The sequence below is a fragment of the Aulonocara sp. 'chitande type north' Nkhata Bay genome, linkage group LG11 (assembly GCF_057382095.1).
Source record: "Aulonocara sp. 'chitande type north' Nkhata Bay isolate Kocher_YH1m ecotype deep benthic linkage group LG11, A_spYH_male_GT1.1, whole genome shotgun sequence".
Lineage (NCBI taxonomy): Eukaryota > Metazoa > Chordata > Actinopteri > Cichliformes > Cichlidae > Aulonocara > Aulonocara sp. 'chitande type north' Nkhata Bay.
The window spans coordinates 38,489,017-38,509,047 of NC_141354.1; the positions used below are offsets into that span (position 1 = coordinate 38,489,017).

Below are 20,031 nucleotides of genomic sequence, written 5' to 3' on the forward strand. Positions count from 1 at the left end.
TTCTTGTTCTGATTCCCGTTTCTCTTTTTCAGTAGATTTTTATTTTTTCGATGAGTCATCAAAGTAAAATTATTTCAAATTCCTAAAAAAAGGGAACATAAACACAGACTTTCACAATAAAGTTTGAACACAGGTATGTGCATGACATCGAACTGCGCACACAAAGAAACGAGTCAGCGTTCCCCAACCAACACCAGGGGAAACATGAACCGGCTCATTGGTTCCACAGACGTGTGACTGGGATCCGTTTGGACACGACAGCTTTGACATATAATTATTAAAGAAAGAGAAGACAGCGACATGAAGTGATTAGAAAACAAATCGCGTCATAAAGCTGGAATGAAAGAATAAACAACAGCTGAGACCTCAGCAGGATGTGAGTCAAATACTGAAGACAAAGATCAAATACAGAGTCGCCTGTTACAATAAATCACATGTCGACTGAATGTTCACAGTAAATACACGAGACTCATCTCAGATACAAAGCCAGTCAGTTATGGAAAAGAACGTTTATTTTAATGTTATATTTTTATATATGTTAAACAAAGTAAATTCTCTGCGTATTTCATCGTAAGAGAAAAAACAACGTTCGTGTAAAACATGAAATATCAAACGAGAAAACTCGGACTAACCTGTAAACATGTCACGCTACTCGCTGCAGGCGTGCGCGCCTCAGCTTTCAGGGGAAATACCAAAAATTAGAACACGTTATGGCTGATCAGCTGCCAAAGAGATGAAATCTGACAGTAGTAAAGGTAACAATACTGCCACCGAGGACTCGCTGTAATTACAAAAGTAACAGCTTCCTGTCTGAATGAACGTGTCACACTCACTTTACATAAGGCGGTAAAATCGAGCCCGGCACAAAGTCTCAGACGAAATCACCCGTTTAATGTTTATAAAGTCAGAGCGCTCACAGCACGGACACTGGGCCGATCGATGCCGCCATCATTTCATCCCCTTTTGAAGAAAAATGTGAAATACTGAAAAATTATTGCCTCTAAGATGTGACCACTCCCAGAAAAATGAACTTTTTCATACCAAAAATATCGTTTAAAGTTCAGACCAAAATCATCGATTACGACTCGCAGATGCAGCGAACTGAGTGCAGAAATACAGAAGCGCTGGCGAGGACGCGTCCCGCCCACCGCAGAGGAAACCTTTAGCGGTTCTTCACGCTGTCAGTGAGAGACGACGGGGTTAATACTCCTGTGGGGTTACACGCGGCGGCCACTCAGAAACTGACTTCATCATCAGCGGCTGGGTTTCCAGGTTCTGTGGGCGGCTTTAAATTAAGGCACATGGTGTTTCTGAAAAATGCTTTTTAAAGTTACTCGTGCTGTAACTGTCTACAGCTGCCTGCTGTGAGCTCAGATGCTTCCTGTACATCAGAGTGCAGCACACCTGGAGGAGCTCCCCCTGCACCCCTGGAGGAGCCCCTGCACATCTGGAGGAGCCCCTGCACATCTGGAGGAGCCCCTGCACATCTGGAGGAGCTCCAGCACCGAGCGCACAGAGCCGAGCTTCCACCGATCAAATCTGCATCAGGACAGGTTTTTATTTTCTTTGAGCCGCTGAAACTCTGATTTTGGTTTTTAAAAGCAGCGAGGAAACAAACCGATGAAGGCGGAGCAGACGAGCGTGTTTCCGGTCACACGCACGGTTAGTCGCGTCGTTTCCATCGCGCTACGTTCAGTCTCGCTGGGCTTTTCACACAAACTTATGACATCTGAAGACGGCCCCTTGCTACAGGAAACTGCGACGGGCAGTTTCTCCTTCATTTTATGTGTAAAGGTCATATACGAACTATTGCTGAGGTCACTCGTACATTCATGGGTTAAAAAAGAAAAAAAGCAGCTGTGCAGAGTTTTCTTGGTCATTTAAAACCTCCTCAGTCATCGTCTCTCTTTCTCCTCTTTGGACCAGGACTTCCCTTTAGATCCAGAAAGTCTCTCAGTCTCTTCCTGAAGTCCTCGAGTTTGGATTCCGGTATTAACCCTTCTTCTTTTTCCAACTTTAACCTCTCGTCTTCTCGGCCATGCTGCGATCTGCTTGCGTGTCCAGCGGCAGTTTGCGGGTTTGAGTTCGGTGCGGTGAGGAGTGAAGGATGGAGCTCCGAACTCAGAGTTTCCACCAACTTCATCCGGAAACTTTCCCGCAGTTTCTGCAACTCGTCGTCCTGAAAACAGCAGAGAGAAGGCAGAGTGACGGCTCGTCCTGCTGCTCAGTTATCTCAGCGAGTCTGCGCTGAAGCCGAGCGTCGGCAGCTCGGCGTCACTGAAAGAAGCCAAAGCTCGCGCGTCAGCTGCACGGCAAACATGGCTGCAGGCGGTGAAATCAGCCCTAAATTCTGATTATTTATTTTCAAATTATACGTCCAACATCTTCAGACGTGAAACACCTGTGAGGACGAGAAAGGAAGCCGGCGCATCGACGCCACACTCACAGCAGTGCTCGATGAGGTCGAGAATAATTAGCCGACACTAGCGGACAGGTATCACCTGAACAGGTAAGACTGACTCCAGGTCATTTTCCTGCTCTCTCTTTAAACTCGGGGAACTAACAGTAGCAGCAGGTTAACAGGAAGCACGGCTTTCGCAGCCGCTAAAAAGGCGCCGTATCCTTCAGGTTTCTTTGACGTTTCAGGGACAGGTGCCGCGGGGTGAGGGGCGGGGAAAAGCTGATCAGGACCACAGACTCTCACATCCACAGCACAACTCTGCTGCTCTTATCACCGAGGCAACGCCACTCAGGCTTCATGGTAAAACTCTGCCTCCTAGTGGTGAAAGTTTAAGGTACAGTTTTAAAACAAATACCTGCATAAAAAAGTTGGACGTTATGAAGGCGAGCCATATTTTACTTTGTGTCCTTATAACTGAGCAGCTGTGCTCACAAGCACAAACAGCCCTTTAGAGACCTGGATTATTATTATTATTATTATTATTATTATTATTAATGGAATAATTAATGTGTTTCATCCATCCGGCATTTTAATTTCATGATAGTATCAAAAAGTACAGTTTAACACCGTCTCATTAATTCATTAAAGAGAGACAAACAGTTCATCGGCTCCGTGTTTGACTCCACCTGCTCCGTGCGTACCTGAGAGGCGTCTTTAAACAGAGTCCACATGTCAGAGACGAGCTCCGCGGCCGTTTGATACGGAGGAGGCCGGCGGAGGGTCAGGCGGTCCGATATAGACTTCAGCCGAGACAAACCGCCAAACTGAAGAGAAGAAAACAGAAAGTCTTCATCGCTGTGACCTGATCAGGCTGCAGGAGCGCCACCTGCTGGTTCAACGACAGCTACAGGAGACCCTTTATTTTGCGTTTCCCAGGTTTATTTTCATTCATGCACCTTTTATGAAGTGTATAAACTTGTTAGCTGCTAAAAGCTTCTACTCTGACTGGAGCTTTGTTCAGACTGACCTGAGAGCACCGACTGCAGACTTCAACCTTCAGATGCAGAACGAGACACTCGCACCTCTGAAAAACAAAAACAGACACAACACACAAAACTTTAGAAGAAAATCTACCACAAACCGATGGAGACAAGAGTCACGTTGTGAAGTGAGGTTCATGAGTAAGCGTTTGTGAGCAGACGCTGACCCTGAGGCTCTGCAGACTGAGGCTGGTGCGCTGAAGTCTCTCGGTGCTGTAGGGGTCCGACGGGTCTGACAGGTTCTGACATAATGAACAGGCCCACTCTGACCTGCAGGACAAGGTCAAACAGCAGAGGTCACTTCACTGTGTGATGTTACTGACACTCATAGTATGCACTTCCTGCAGAGGTTTTGATGCTCAATCACCAGGTAAGGAAGACCCAAAGAGCTGATTCTGTTCATCTGGACGTTTCCAGAGAAACGTTTCGTCATCATCAGGTGACGTCTTCAGTCTCAGCTGACTGCAGGTCTCAATCTTATAAACAGGACATTTGCACAATGACTGAAACCAGCCCACTGAGGAACAACGGGCTGTGAGGTCAGTTCCTTCAGCATTAAGACTTGTCATGACAGCAATTTGCAGTACGGCTGTTTGATATAACCATATATATCCATCGTTTCATTTTACGCTATCGTTTGTTTCGTGGTGTCGAAAAATAAACTGTTTACGTCAATATTTTTTCATGTTCTGATGTCACTGTAGTGACTATATTCATTTCTTAAAGTTCTCTCTTTCTCTTATATTTAATATCACCACACTACAGACGGACAAGCGCCTGTTTTTATGCGTTGTCGTTAGCAACAACGACGGTAACAGCATCGCGTGTCCGCTTGTTTATGTTCCACATAAACCTTTCACAATAAAGCTCAAGATCCTGTTGAGACTTTTCAAAATAAACTGAATCACATGAAAGAGCAGATTATTTACGGATGAAAATTTTAAAAAAGAGCCGCCAGGAGCTAAAAAATAAACCTTAGACTCAAACGTTAGAACAGGCTTTTCCCCGCAGCACGCCGTGTAATAAATACTCACAAAGAAAACGGCGCCGTTACAACTTATGTCTAAAAATGTGTCGTTTCATGCATCGGTTAAAACACTCGACTCCAGCTGGAAACACTTCACACAAGTCGAGCTGCTCGAGATTCACAGAATTTACATAAATGTTAAACTTTTGTGACTTATATGGTTATCGGGACGATAGACGTCTTATATCGGGATATGAGATTTTGGTTAAATCACACAGCCTGATTTGCATATCAATGCTGAAGGAACTGACCTCCCAGCCCATTGTTCCCTCAGTGGGCTGTTTCAGTCATTATGTAAATGTGCTGTTTATAAGATTGAAACCTGCAGTCAGCTGAGGCTGAAGACGTCACCTGATGATGACGAAACGTTTCTCTGGAAACGTCCAGATGAACAGAATCAATGTTAAGAGACTTCCTGCAGAGGTTTCATAATAAAAGTAAATCAGGAAAGAGTTGAGTTTTGTTCATAATAACTTAAAATGAAAAAAAAAAAAAACTTTTTGAATAGGCTTTAGATTGATTTTCAATCCAATGGTCACACATCAGTGGACTTCAGTCATCTTAAAGAAGCAAAAGGATAAAAATTATTTTTCTTACCAAAAGTCGAGTCCAACTGGGGGGACGTGGCAGTCTCTGTGGTATCCTCGACCACAGGCAGAGCAGATGATCGAAGTGCCGGGCGATGCACAAACCGAGCAGGCAAGAATCTCCAGGGTTATCGGAGAGTCTGGGGACGATTCCGGCTTCATGAAATCCTCTTTGTCAGCCGGCCCGTCTTCGGCATCGGACTGCAACGGAGCACAACGACGACAGTCTCTTAAAGCTGAGCGGTTCATTTTATAATCCAACTTTCTCAAGTTTGCCTGGGTTACAGATCGTGCATCCTACCTGACAGTCGTCGCTCATTTCCTCCAGGTAAATCTCATCTTCAGTCTCTCCAGGTAACAGACGAAAACTGGGAAGGGACCGTCCAAATCTTGGCAGGGACACAGGCAGTCTCAACACGGACACTTTGGGCTGCCACCGACTCAGACTGAAGTCCTCCTGTCCAATCACGGCGCTCAGCTCTTCGATGTCCTTGTCAGGAGTTACCAGTGTTGGTAAGTCGTCTTTTGGCTCGAGGGCGTTCGGTTTTGCTTCGTCAGAGACACAAGTGGCGTGCTCGGTTTCTTTCGTTTCCTGGACCACCTCAGTATCTTGTATAGTGCTATCACAGCGAGAGTCAACCACCAAGCCCTCCACGGGAACCTGTTGAGTCTGTTCCTGAGGGGAGGGGGGATGAAGTGTGCTGTCGAGTTCCTGAAGCGAGGACAAAGGGCTGCTGGGTAAAGCCGGGCTCGTATCCTCCATGGTTTGCTGCTCTGACGGTAACGTGCCGCTCGGTCCGTCGCAGCTAGAGTTTCCCGCAGAAGTCTCTGGACTCACTTCTGTGATGCTGCTTTCCTCGAGGCCGCTTCGTTTCTGCGCCGAGGCCGGATGGAAAGCGCGATGATCAGGCAGCCTGATGAGAGCAGTCTCGTTGAGCAGCACCTGATACATACTCTGAGTGTTGGTCAGCATGACGATGGTGGGCTGGTTCCAGTGAGGACCAGCGGTTTGGTTCAGAACCTGCAGTGGTTGGACGGGTTTAAGTGAGGATAGAAATTGACCCGCCGACAGGGGGAACGTGGAGCCGGCAGGCAGCATGCTGAGAACAACTGAGGAACGGGAGGCGTCAGTTTGGGGGAGGAACAAATAGCTGGGAGATGAACAACTGGTGGCGGAGGAGGGAGAACTGATGAAGGACGACAAGGTTGGAGTGATAGAGGGAGCGAAGATCTGTGACGTACTGAGACTGCTGACTGGAAAAAGCGAGTGAGACGTGTGGAGCAGCGAGCGAGACGTGTGGAGCAGCGAGCTGTGCGCCGCTGTGGAGCAGGTGGTGCTGGGCGGGGTGGCAGAGGAGGAGTATACGAAAGCTACAGAGGACGAAGTGGACGAGGAATTCCAAAGAGATGAAGGAATGCTGACGGGAACAGGCGAGGCAGCGTTACTGCTGGTCAGAACAGCAAAGGTGGATGTGGGTGGGCTGGTGGAGGAGGAGTTTATGGTTGTCGAGGAGGTGGTGGTGGCATCAGAGTTGACTGGAACAAGTAGGTTAGGATTACTGAAGTTACTTGTTTGGGGGAGGAGGCACCAGGAGGACACGGGACGGGCGGAGTTTAATGTGGAGGAGGTGGCTGGAGAACCAGCCAACACCATGCTTGAATGTGTAACAAGAGGTTTGAACTGATTCGGAGAGGCGCTCGGCGAGTTAGAAATCTGAGCAGGTGGGCAGGTGGAAGAGACGGTTGGAGGAGAAACAGACGAGAGGCAGGCGGAGGAGGACAGACGAAGATTAGACTGATCGTAGGGCAAGAGCCACGCCGAAGGGCGACACGTGGAACTATCTGGAACAACCAGGTTAGTGACACGGCTGTCGAGAGTCTGGAAAACAGACGCGGTGGTGGCTGCTGGACAGGTGGAGGTGGGAAGAGGGGTGGATAAGGAGGAGGGGGGAAACGCAGACAACTGATTGGTTAAATGTGGTGACGAGAAGCTACTGATGGTAACAGGTGTGTCGGGGGAGGTGTTGGCTTGAGCGATGGAGCCGGTGAACACTGGATTGGTGGAGGTGGAAGGAGTATAAGAGGAGGTGGAGGAGTGGGGAAACATGGAGGTTGTGGAGGATGGAGGAATAGTGGGCTGACTGGACACAAGTGCTGACAGACTGGGACGGGTGGAGATGAAAGGAGTGATGGAGGAGGGAAACATGGCGATCGTGGAGGACAGAGGAACGCTGGGCTGAGCAGACACAGACGTTGATGGTGGAGGGAGAACACTGGTAGTAGCTGGTGGGTTACAGTTCATAGCTTTGCCAGTTTGAGGGGTGCTGTCAGTGGGCAATGGAAAGGTGGAGGTGTGAGCAGGAGGGGTAATGGAAGTGGAGCAGCTGGATAAGAGCGTGCACAAAAGAGAGGCACGGCTGGTTGGAGCGCCTGGGGCATTACAGGATGGGGGGAGGGGCCTGTTGGAGGTTGCAGGAGAGGTGGCGGTTGGAGGGAGAGCATGACTCAACTGACCCGATGGGGAACTCGAGGGCGGAGATCGAGGATTGACCGAATCCTGAGTGCCAACCTGGTTGTGAGTGAGGAGATTATAAAGGGTTAGGTTGGGCGAAAATTTCCAAAGGGCCGAAGATGAACTTGACTGTGAGGATGGAGAAGGTGTAGCAGCACAGTCATCAGGAACAGGTGTAGCACTGGAACCGGCCGTCTCAGTTTGGGGGCCGGGGGATGCCAGACAGGTGGAGGGAGACTTGAAAGAAGTGGAGTCTGTTCCATGTGTGGGGGCAGATGAGGATGTAAACGACAGATGAAGCGAATGAGAAGCAGAGGCGCTGTCCATCACGGTGCTGGAGATGGGGTTGCAGGTGGAGGTGGGAGGAGGGGCAGCAGGAGTCGCCGGAGTTCCTGTGTTTTTATCCAAGGTTGGTGGCACAGCGAAAGGGATCCAGGAAACATGAAGGTTACCTGGAAACCGAAACAATGGAGGAAGAGGAGATGGAGGAGGGTGCAGCAATTATTTTCTCTCGATTAAACTACATCCAAACTCAAACAGCATCGACATGAACTCTGAGCTCGTAAAATGATTCGGTTTGGTTTCCACACGTACGGCCGAGCATCCGCTGCAAAGCTGAAGACAACATAACAAACAGATACACGAGCGGACTTACAAAGCTCAGAGAGGGTTTCCTCGTAACCCAACTTGGTAATGAGCTTCACTTCAGGCATTTTCAGAGGGGGGTCCGAGTCCTGATCTAGAAGCTCCTTCATTTGGGTTTTAATCTGGCAGAGAAAACAAAGCACGGATAAAATGGTTGGTTCACCGTCTACGCTCTACATCACCAGATTAACGTTTTCTGCACAACTTCTGTTTGTTTGCAACAGTGTTGCGTTTTGTTTTCAAAGATTTTTATAAACAATGATTATCTGATATGATTGGGGGACGCTCATAGGGATCCCTGTGCATGACTTAAGAGTCACATGATGTGCGAAACGTCCCTTTTTAGGGGTTTTAATCTTTGTTGAGCCAGATAAGGGAGGAAAGCCTGGCTTTGATGGACTTTAGTCTAACTCTGTGGGGACGTACCAGTGAGGACTGGCTCCTCCCACAGTTTCGCATCTACAGCAGACATTAGTGAAGATAGGCGACATCCATGAACATGGAAACAACTCCAGTCTCTTTGCTTCTAACTGTTGTTGTTAGATTTCTGTCATGACTGTTCATGTATGATTTACATGTTTAAACGTCTCTATCGCTCTGTAAAGACTTCAATATTCAATATTAGTCACACAGCATTTTGAGAGTCAGTGCGCCTCGCATGTTTTCATATTATGGTATGATGAGTACAGCTGCAGTGTGTCTGCCACATCTCTGTGTACCTGTGCGGTGTGTGAGAGCAGGGTCGGCAGGTCGGTGAGATTTCGGGCCTTTTCGAGCGTTTCCTTCATGGACATTTGGCTCTGCTGCAGCTGCTTCATCTTCACCATCCTCCCCTGAATCTGCTCACATTCCAGCTCATACACCTTCTACACACACACACACACACACACACACACACACACACACACACACACACACACACACACACACACACACACACACAAATCATTTTTTAGGCGCTCCATTTTTTTGTATTTTACCAGAAACGTTGGCGTGCGAGGCTGAGTGAGCACAGACTTTTGATACTGAGAGCAGCAGCAGATAAGACTCAAGGTTACGCTGAGGAGTGAAACTCACTGCAACAACTTCAGAGCACAGACTGAAAGACTTCTAAGAAACATCAGCAAGAAGAAAAATCTGTTCATAAATTCGGTTCCTATTTTGAGAAAAGATTTGCGTCACTTTCTAACAAATGAGAAACGTGCACTTGAAGCTGAGGCAGCGGATCAACTCTGGCTGCAGAAAACAAAGACTTAGATAGAGACGGGGACACTGCAGAGAGAAACAGGAAATGACATCAGCCTGCTAGATAGTCAACAATATTTAAAACAGCTGATGGATGTTACCTTTATGTCTTTGAGGAGTGACACCATTTTCGCTTTCAGAAGTTTAGCAAACGCGACGAATCCCGCCTGCAGCTCGGTCCTCAGACGAGACTCTGTTTGCTCGATGCTCTGCAGCCTGAAACACAGCAGAAGCACGAGGGGGGGTTATTTTCCAGAAAGTCCTCAGACGGGACAGCGAGCACCTGAGGAAGGTTCAAGTTATTAATACTAAGTAGGAATGAGGTGGCGAGCTTTACCGCGTGGAGACTCAGAACAGTGAAATTCAGTGAATGTAACACAAATTCTCTGAATGTTTCCAAACATGAAGATAACGAGTAAAAGTCTGTGTGAGGATTCACAGCAGCGCGGAGGCTGACAGTGGGAGCGTTTCACGTTAACGAGCAATAACGACTTCAAACCCGACGCAGTATGGTGATGGGAGATCAGGAGGAGGCCCTGCAGCCTGTGGCGAGTGACACTTTGATCCTTTCCTGCTCCGTGTTTGAGACGTCACAGGTCAGGATGTTTATCAAGCCACGCTGCACACTTTCCAAGGGCAGCCACACATTATTCCCGTCCACGCTCTTCTGCTTATCGTTGTCAGGGTCACGGGGGGGTGGAGCCTACCCCGCAGAGTACACCCTGGATAGGTCGCCGGTCTGTCGCAGGGCCAACACGTAGAGACTGACAACCATTCACACTCACACACAGTATTCCCGTTTAAGAGTATTTCCAGTGCCACTGTGTAAATGGAAATGTTGTTTTTTTGCCCTCTGTGGCAGATTTCAGGCCCACAAATGATTCGACCAACACAGAACTGAACGTACAGAGACGGTGTTTTTGTGTTGGCCGGTCTGCACACGGTTAAAGACACCCGCTCTGCTGCTCCTCTGTACATTTACTCATAATCTGCTAAACGAAAACACATTTAAGAAGATTAAAAACACTCGAGCTGCTGATATACATTTCTGTTTGGTTCTGTGGAGTAAGGATTTATTCTGCTGGTGAGCCATCGTCTTTTCAGGAAGTAAACAGTGAAATCATCAGTCGTACCTGGTCTCCATGTCCTGCAGACTCCGCCTCACCGTGTCCTCCTGCCTCGTCGTGGAATGAACGTACACGTCCAGCTGCTTCTTCAGGCTGACCACCGCCTCACTGACAAAGCGGTACCTGGAAACAAAAGCAGCTCACGGCTCAGTGTGCCGGCTCACGTCTGCACTACAACCACTTTAACTCGAGAACGCGTCCGACCCGGCTCACCTGTGGTTCATGTGAGTCGTCAGCTGGCAGTCTCTGCAGGTGAGCTGCTTACAGGTGAAGCAGATGAGTTGGAGTGGCTCAGATGGGTGGAGTCTGCAGAACTTGGTGGGAGAAGACAAGATGTTTCCTGAAGAGACACACACACACACAGATTATCACTTAGTTTGCTCACTGACCATGATCTCGATGATTACTATAATATAACAGGTTGTAACAGATGAGGTAAAATCAGGTTCCCACTGAAACCGTCTCTGGACCGAGCGCCCAGACCTGAAACAAAGTATGAAAATAAAGTAAAATATGTAACAATGTAGTACAAATACTGAGTGTACGGTGTTTGATATTATCTGCGGGACTTTCCCTTCGTTTCCACGTGTTGGGCTCGGAGCTCAGTGGAAGTTTGGCAGGTGAGGGAGACGCTGGAGTCCTGACACGCTAATGGTGTAAACACAGAAGCTGGAAAGCACCAGTGTTTCTGAGCTGAACACTGCAGAGACAGGCTGGGCTTAGCAGACCACTCCCCATTAAAGCGAGTCGTCGTTTCTACAGCTCGACCCGTCGGGTCAAAAAGACTAAACTCTGTCCGGCTGTTGGAGGATTCAGTTCTTCAACAATAAATAAAAACAGTGGACTGAAGCGCCTCTGGCTGCTCCTGCTCTTGGAACCATCACATCCTGTTTCATTTGTATCAAACTCCAATTCATGAACCAAATACTTCACAAGTTGTGGCTTACACACACTTGGATGTGCTTCTACACTTTTACAACATAAAAGATCTTTTTGAAGCTCGTCACTAAGTCAAAGGTCAACAGCGACGGTCAGCTGACAGCAGAGAGCAGTTTCTCTCCAACAGAATCTGGATCTGGGTGTGGGTGGGGTTTTTTTACCTTCTGGCGGGTGATGGAGGAGCCTGTGTGATCTGGTCACCGTGACTCTGCGATGCGCCGACACACAGACGCCGCACAGAGCTTCATTACAGTCGAGACACCAACATGCGGCGGAGGCTGCGTCGCAGTTGCTGCACTGAGGAGATGAGAAGGCGGAGACGTTCACAGGTGAGACCGAACTCCAGCTGGAGGTCTTTTCTTTTATCAGTCAATTTAAATGCCATAAAAATCACACAAATTCACGTTTCCTGCACGTACGGACCACGGGAGATCCTGAAAGTGTGTCACAAGACAGAACGGTCTTCATAGGGCTCGTGGTGTCTTCACCAGCCTCACAGTGTTCTACGTGCATGCAAACACACACTCACACACATTTTCCACATGCTTTACTTTTGTTGCCATGATGCCAGGCATCTCAATGAGACTTTTTACCTGGATAAATAAAGGACTAATAATAATAAAATGCTGCTGCAGGATCATATGTGAATATTCTTTGGTTAAAAAACTCAAAGCAGGAGATCCTGGTGCAGATACAGATAAATAAAATAAGGTTTGCTGGAGGTTCCCACGCCACCGTCTGAGTTACCTGCTGACTCAGGTTGTCTTCTGATGCTCCTGTCGCTTCCATGTTGCTCAGCAAAGTTGCTTCCTGAAAGACAGAAGCTGATGAAGTCCGGCAGCTATGATGAGAACATTTGTGGCGTTGGTGATGTGCCAATCTAATATGTGAATCAGTAATCAGTCTGATCCTGACACAAAAAGCTAGATCTGACATTGGTGACATGGTTCCCCTTTACTTTACCAGGCGACAGCAGCAGCTAGCGGGAGCGCTAACATAGCACGGAGGAAGTGATCCAAAGAAGCAGGTTCAACAAACTCTAAAATCAGAAACTCTTTGTTTTTGGTTCCAGAAAGGCTGATCACAGATTATGTGCAGGAGTAAAGAAAGTCATCATCAGTGGAGCTCTGATCCCAGGATTCCCCACAGCAAAGAGTAAATAAGGAGCGGAGCCTCCATGTTAGTCTTTGGACACAGTGCGCACCGTGATGTTCATCTTAATCAGGACGGGCTCGGGTCACTCTGTCATCATCATAAACATCCGCAACAGTTTATCAGCGTTTCAGTTTCTTAATCAAGTTTCATGTTGCCGACGGACGCCACAGGCTGTTTTTATAACACACCGTCTTTACTGTTTTATAACTTTATCTCATTTCAGCCTTCAGTGACAGACGGCAGCTTTCTCACAGACACGTAACTGAAAAAAATACAATTTGAATTTAAAGTTTTGTCTGTAAAGACAAACAAGCTGTAGGAAATTTCAAATCAATGTCTACATGTTGGTAATTTACATTTGAAATAGTTCAGCACAGTTTTGGAAGGATGGTCTCGTTAAATACAAACAGCTTACAGATCGTGGACAGAATAACAGTACGATCAGCTGTGATCAGATCCTGATCAGATATCATGCAACTGGATCCAGGTTGGAGTCTCCTGCCGTGTAGTCGGACCTACTGAGACTGATTTATGTGATTTATATTAATTTAAGAGACTGAATCTTTCAAAATGTTGAATTTATGAACAAATCGATACAAAATGTGAACACAGTGAAACTCACTTTAATCTCATTTCAGCCTCATCTTCACTCAGTGACGCAGGTCGTCCAAAGGGGGCACAGATATAGTATATATACCCTCACTGTGTTTACAGCCCCTTGCTGCACTTTAAGAAAATCTTCCAAGTGAACAGACTAAGCTCAGACAGTCTGTTACCATGGCAACTGACTCAGAGTTCACTCTCTTTAACAGTAAACCTGAGTTTCGCTCATCTGAGAGCTGCTATTAACGGTATTTGTAGTTTGAACGCTGATCATGAGTCTGCGCTCATGTTTGTGCGATGGTGCCGTTTTGTTGGTCACACAGCTGCAGCGTTCGTGCAGTCGCGTGGAGGACAGCGCAAAGGTTTCTGACTGCAACGCTGCTGCAGATGGACAGAAACAACTTCCTGGGAAACATCGTCCATTACGTCAGAGTCTGACCCCGCAGCTGTTGTAATAAAGGTCCATATGTGGCCTCTGCGGGCCCTCCAGAGCTGAGTCCACATACTACAGCAACCACGCTGCCACAGAAACAACCGCAACTCAGCGCGTCTCCTCTGAGCCACATCTGACACTGGGCTTCGTGGGTTTGTCACCCTCAAGTCCACCCTCACGGGAAAAACCGTTAGAGCCACACATAAAACACACGCAGGCGTGTCTGTGGAGGATCTCGGTCATCCAGGTCATGGAAGTTTCACCTCTCATCAGTCCTTCAGTTACAGGGTTTAGCGTGTCTCCACTAGTCACGTCACGGAGCTCGTGCCTGAGGGCCAAGGTGAGCCGAACATCATGTAAACACAGAGGAGCGTCCCAAACACCGCCATGACGTCATCGCGCGGGAAATGGAGTTTTTGCTTCCCACGGTCGCCAAGTGCTGGCTCGGGGCGTGGTCTGACGAGTGGCGCCGCGATTTGGCGCTGTGTAAATAAACCTGAGCTGAGCTAGACCCGGACCCGAAACGCCGCTAAGGGGGCCGAGAGCCCCGTGTCAGAGACCAGCTCCGACACCCGAGGTTCAGCCGAGATGTCATGGACTCACCGTCACCGTCCGCTCCATCCACAGACACGCACACCGTCGACATTCACGGTAACACGAGTCCTCCCGGTTTAGCCTGGAACCAACAAGAACCGTTACAAACACAACACAGATATAACTTCCGCCCCGCTTCTTCTTCTGGTCCGCGCAGGTGACGTCCCGACTGTGAGCGTATTACCGCCACCTGCTGGTCGTCACCGGAAACCTGTGGTATTTACAGACCTGCTGCAGGTTTGGGAAACAGCGGAGCGTCAGAAACACGTTTATACACTCATCGACCACTTTGTTAGGTACACCTCGCTGCGAGTCCCTCACTAACATAAGGAAACACATTAGACATAAAAACACGTCATAAACATCAACCGTCACCTCTGTCCCGTTGTGTTGTTGTTATATTCATGGTGCTGGAAACCTTCCTCGGAGACGTGGGTCCACCACATCCCGGAGGTGCGCTGCTGGACTGAGATCAGGTGACTGTGGACCTTTCAACAGGTCAGTTTGCCCTCGTCTACCTGCCTGAATACACTGAGCTGCTGCCACGTGATTGGCTGGTTACATAATCAGGGCTCAACAGGTGTACCTAACAAAGTGTCCAGTGAGTGAATATATTGGATTTTAAATATATTTTATTTTGTTAATATATATATTTACCTTTTTAAATGTATTATTATTTAAATACATTTGAGATGTTAACATGTTTTGAAAGTAATTTTATGTATTACTCTAAGATAATTAGCAAATTAGTAAAATAGAGTTTATTACTGGGAAATCGAGGTGGATAATAAAGAAAAGAAGGGGCGTGTCCTGTCTGTTTTCACTGTATCACTTCGCACCAAATGCAAAGATGCTAAAAACACAATTTTAAAAAAAAAAGATATCCTGATGTTACAACAAAACCGTGTCGGGCTGTGTCCTCAGTCTATAACAAGTTGAGCTTTTCTGCTCTTTCCAGAATTATAATAATTACAGCTTCACTCAAATATGGCTGAGGTGGTGAAGCAGCCCTGCAAACACACAAAACTCTGCTTCAGATTCAAATGAAGACACAAACCTGAGACCTGATGCAGCAGACGTGTTCAAGGTTTGATGCTGTGAGAAAAGCTTTATTACACTCACAGACTAGAAGTGCAGAAGAAGGTCAGAGAGGATGAATGCACGAGCACAGCTTACAGGGTATCACCTCAGTCTGGTTTCATGGTTTCACACTTCATTCCCTCACCATGTGGTGGTTGATGGAGGTCAGTCTGAGGACTCTTTGCTTCTCAGATGAATTTGAATAAGGCAGATTTTTGCATAAAGAAAAGACTCCTGATATCTTTAACCAAATAAACCTTAATGAGCGCTTACCTTTCCTGATACTACATCTGGATTTACATAAATTACGATGACCTTCTGATAGAGGAGCAGATGTTTATTATCTGGACGGTTTTAACTGTTTCCAGTTCAGCAGACTGGATGCTTCTCTTCATGTCAGCCGTTTTCTACATTTTGTGGCTCTATGAAGACAAGCTCACTAGAAAGAGAAGTGAGATGAAACATTCACTGATTCAGTCATTTAGCATCTTCTTGTAGCCATGGAAACGATTGTTATTGTAGGACTCACTGGGTTCATCAGTTGCACAAAGCACAGAAACATGTGTCTCTCTTTCATATTGCAGCTGCTATCAGGCTCAGTACACAAACCTGAGCAACAGCATGAAGGTCGCCGCTCTGCTGGCATCAAACGCCTCTGATGAGGTCACCGTGCATGGAAATGGTTTGAACAGCAGCGGGTGTGGTCAGATGGCAGCAGTACCCAGCACAGACAATGGAGGTCGTGCTGGTCTGAAGCGAATCGTACCGATGGCGCAAACGTCAGGTAAATATGTGTGTTTTTGTCCTGTGTACTGTTTGTTTGTATACATGTCTTTCTTGCTGCTGTTACACCCAAATTTCCCCTTGTGGGACAATTAAAGGATTATTCTATTCTATTCTATTCTTTTCTAAATGGTTCAAACGGCTGTCGTGAAATCAATCCATGTAGAGCAGTGTCACAAACCATGGAAGCCCCAGAAAAGTGCAATGAAACGATGAGTTTATTAACAGCCCGGAGAAAACATCAACATATGTCTTCTGACCAAAATACATGTTGTGGACACTTATAAAGCAGTGGGGTACACGCCCCCCCCCCCCCACGGCGTCAATGACAGATTAAAATAGGTTCCAGACATTAGTCACAGTTAATCGTACATCTTTAATAGCTATAACAGACATAGAACTTCTCTTTTCTATAACACCTTCCATACAAGGTAATAAACTTCAAGCCCTCAGGGTCTCTGAGGCTAATTATTGACTCTGATCATCTGTTACCAAGTAGAATAAAATATATTAAGACACCAAATGAGTTGAGGCCTCCGGCCGGACACATTCCTAGATTATATGTATTATATGTACTGTGAGCATGCATTGCAGTTATCCTTCTATGTTCTAGTTTCCCTCAGCATGGATCACCTGGACAGTCACGCCAGTGAAGCTTAAGACCCTCAATGAACCGAACATCAACTCAAAATAAGCACAGATAGGCAATGTGTATAAAATACTTCTAACCGTACCTGTAATAAAAGTTAACATAATGGAAGGATCCTCAAATGGACATCTTCAATAAACAGCTGTAATGCAGTATCAATACTGTGGGAAATATTATTAGATGGAATAATGCTGTAAAGAATGTTATTAATGCAGTTACAATGATGCAGATTATATGGCAGCAATAAAAGAATTTCTGTATCTCCACACGGCCCTTCATCACTCCGTCTGTGAGAGCGAGCACTGTGATGGTTTAGTCTGCACACTAGGACGGGATCAATGATTTATTCCCTGATTTTTTATTTTAGGTTACAAGCTGTAAAGATTCAGTGTTTGTCTGGATTTAAAATAATGTTACAGTCAAACAAAATGTTAGAGCTCTGGACAGAGTGCAGAACATGAATAATCAGTCTGTCTATGAGAGGTAACAGAGAACACGATAAACTATGTACTCGTGTTAAACTCGCGTTGATGATTGGGAGTCACTGGTCTTCATCCACTGACACCAAACACCAGTTCTGTATGGACCGCTAACCCTCACTGGTCTCATTGCTCTCCCGACTCTGTGATTAAACTCCAGGTCTGCTCTGCTCCCGTCTCTTCCAACAAAGGAACCTCTGGATTTATTTCTGGGAATAAACTGTTCAAATACTGTGCAATCATCATCTGTTTTTAGGTTTGGGTATACTTTAAATACGACAAAGCTGTGTTTCTGTGCTTTTTCCATGAACATTTGGACTCATGGTTGCTGCTTATTATCAACTAACTGTATTTTTTTTATCTCTTTCAGAAAAATCGAACCCATTAAAGCTGTAATTCTCGTGCTATCAGCTTAATGCATGATTAAAAAAGATATTTAGCAACAGTAACAGATTTCCCTTTTTTGGTTATCCGAGGGTTCGAGTAAAGAGGTGATCGTACACAAGTCCTCACTGTGTTTCTGTATGTAGCCGGTGTCCACACAAGAAAAGACCAGAGCCACAGAGGCTCCATGTAAACATATTACTCAGTTATATGTGAGGGGGCAACAAATCATTAACAAACTGGTTTAAATACATCATATAAAGTATAACTGTTTTCCTGATCTGACTGGAATTTGATGGAGAAAGTGCAGCTTTAGGTTGTTTAGTTCAAACTTAACTGTTAATAACTGAGTGAAACTGGATACATCCATGAGGCATTTTCTCTTATCTTCTTGCTGAATGATGACATATGGACCTTTGTTGAGTCCAAGCTTCAGATGAGTTCATTTTAAACATTTTGAACATTCTTCAGTCTCCCCAACATTTTATTGCCAACTCATATACAGCTCCTCTTTAAGTTAAATAAATTCATCATTTATTGAAGCGGGGACAGGTTTCTGTTCAGCAGTCAGACCGACAGAGAGTCAGAGCTGCGTCACATTTATTACAGTTTACACAATACAACACAACACCTCCCACCATAAAACCCCCCAATGGTTCTAAGACAAGGCACTATGTGTGTGTGTCTATGTGTGTCTATGTGTGTGATGGGGGTGTGTTTGTGTGACCTCCTGCTCACCAAAAGGGTCATAAAAGCAGGAAGCTTACAACACAAGAAGCAGATCTGTCAGACAGGATGTATCTGCAATAAAACCTCCCCCAGCACAGAGAGGCTGAGGTGGTCAGGATCAAAGGAATGTCTTGATCCTGCTGCTTAAACTAAGACTTTACAAATTTAAGAAACACAATGACAACATTCAACAATTTGACTTAACAGTTTGATTTTAAATTTGACTGATTTATTTTAAGAGGCTGTGCACCACAGGCTTTTAAGGTGTGTCTGACAATCTGAGCTCTGATTTAACTGAAGAATCAAAGTAGAATAATCAAAATCATGAAATGTATTCAAATTAGTTTTATTGGCGCCCTGTTTGCCATCATAACCCGTAAGTTGTGAAAAAGTAGAGGCGTGTAAAGTTGCTCTTTTATTTAGTTCATAAAATAAGATGAAAATTACAAATTTCATGCATTGAGAAAAACAGCTGAAGAAGAAAAATCATAGTTATTAAAAAGAAAATCATTTGCACCTGTTTCCTGACACCACAGCAGGACCCTCAAAGCAGAGCGTCACCCTGCTCAGGAGAGTCGTGATTAGAGGTCCAGCAACACTAATCTACAGAGTAATTACTTTTCAAACATTACACATACATATACTCGATTACTAACCCTAATATACACAATAATTTAGGAGCTAGCTACTGATATTTGTCAGTCAGATAACTTCTAAAGATTAAAAGACGTAATCGATTTATCATTAAAACATCAGCCAGTAATAATGAATACACAGATGATGTCACTTCCTGGTGTGCAGACTAAACCGACCCACAGTCTTCCTTCTCACAGTAAGCGGCTGTCTCCTCCTCTCTGTGGAAAACCTTCCCATCAGGCTGCGTCCTCCACCTCAGCTTCACCTCCTCAGTGACTCCTTGCTCCGCCAGCTTCTCCCTCACCTGAAACACAGTTTGCACACATTATGACAGTGTGTAAAATCAACAAGTGTTTGAAACCTGATGAAGACACAGTGACTGATTTATAACCAGCACAATCACCGAGGAGTCTGAAAATACCAGGATCACTGAACTTTCATTCTTAAATTCTTGAATTCATGACAACACTGTTGTCATTGACTATTTTCTTTCTTGCTGACTGAGGACATGCAGACAAGAGGAAAATGCCACCAAATGATCCTCTGGTTTTTTAGTTTAAAGATGCAAGAGGCTGCAGTTTGGTGGGGCTCTGCTGCAGCTCTGCAGCAGGAACAGGGTGTCGTGTGTCCTCTGACCTGCTGCAGGATGGACTCTTGCACTGCGGGGTCGTTCAGGTCTGCAGAGCCCGCTCTCAGCTGAACCTTCACCCTGCGCTGCAACACTGGAGTTTGGACATCTGCAGAGAAACAACAAGCCGATCAGACCTGGAGGATCAGGCTCTGCAGTAACAGTGAGCACAGACTCACCCTGGTAGCAGAGGAAGGGGTGGGTATTATCGCATGGCTGGAAAAGCAACGATGATGATGATTGGTCCACCATCACACAGTCCCCATCTCCTGATTGCAAAGTCAGAGGCAGGAGCTGGACGTCGCTGCCATCGGACCACTCCCAGCTGTTGCTCAAACCAATCCAGGCAAGTGAC

At 46.1% G+C, this 20,031-nt stretch overlaps 2 protein-coding genes across 10 annotated transcripts in view; one reads left to right on the top strand and one right to left on the bottom strand.

Moving 5' to 3' along the window:
* trim33l (tripartite motif containing 33, like) lies at window positions 1–14,821 on the bottom strand. 5 transcript variants are annotated; one of them, XM_086312575.1, is made up of 14 exons: window positions 14,684–14,821; window positions 12,271–12,333; window positions 11,685–11,820; window positions 10,798–10,924; window positions 10,591–10,707; window positions 9,559–9,673; window positions 8,932–9,078; window positions 8,223–8,334; window positions 5,357–8,019; window positions 5,066–5,256; window positions 3,609–3,711; window positions 3,429–3,485; window positions 3,103–3,225; window positions 1–2,179 (listed from the first exon to the last, which is right to left on the bottom strand). In XM_086312575.1, the coding sequence occupies exons 2-14, from the start codon at window positions 12,310–12,312 to the stop codon at window positions 1,892–1,894; spliced, it is 4,221 nt and encodes a 1,406-aa protein (XP_086168701.1). In that variant the 5' UTR covers window positions 12,313–12,333; window positions 14,684–14,821; the 3' UTR covers window positions 1–1,891. The 5 variants fall into 5 exon arrangements, with proteins under 5 accessions (XP_086168701.1, XP_086168699.1, XP_086168702.1 ...); XM_086312573.1 differs by lacking the exon at window positions 14,684–14,821 and adding an exon at window positions 14,318–14,484; XM_086312576.1 differs by lacking the exon at window positions 14,684–14,821 and adding an exon at window positions 13,978–14,299.
* Window positions 13,388–20,031, top strand: part of LOC147319813 (uncharacterized) — a 14,980-nt gene continuing 8,336 nt past the window's right edge. For 3 of the 5 annotated variants that reach the window (XR_015131599.1, XR_015131600.1, XM_086312583.1), the window contains exons 1-4: window positions 13,388–14,365; window positions 14,466–14,604; window positions 14,738–14,806; window positions 15,973–16,172. Coding sequence is in view for 3 of the 5 variants with exons in the window: in XM_086312583.1 (XP_086168709.1) it covers window positions 14,308–14,365; window positions 14,466–14,604; window positions 14,738–14,806; window positions 15,973–16,172 (466 nt within the window). In the remaining 2 variants the exon portion in view is untranslated. Of the gene's footprint in view, window positions 14,366–14,465; window positions 14,605–14,737; window positions 14,807–15,972; window positions 16,173–16,784; window positions 17,641–17,669; window positions 17,741–20,031 lie in introns of those variants that run through there. The other 2 variants (XM_086312584.1, XM_086312582.1) reach the window with 2 other exon arrangements.

What these genes read in the sequence shown, in the direction of transcription:
- trim33l (XM_086312573.1), bottom strand. An exon ending in CACTCCTCAAAGACATAAAG is followed by an intron (nt 9,079 to 9,558) that starts GTAACATCCATC and finishes GTGTGTGTGTAG; the next exon opens with AAGGTGTATGAGCTGGAATG. An exon ending in CCAGTTGGACTCGACTTTTG is followed by an intron (nt 3,712 to 5,065) that starts GTAAGAAAAATA and finishes CTTGTCCTGCAG; the next exon opens with GTCAGAGTGGGCCTGTTCAT.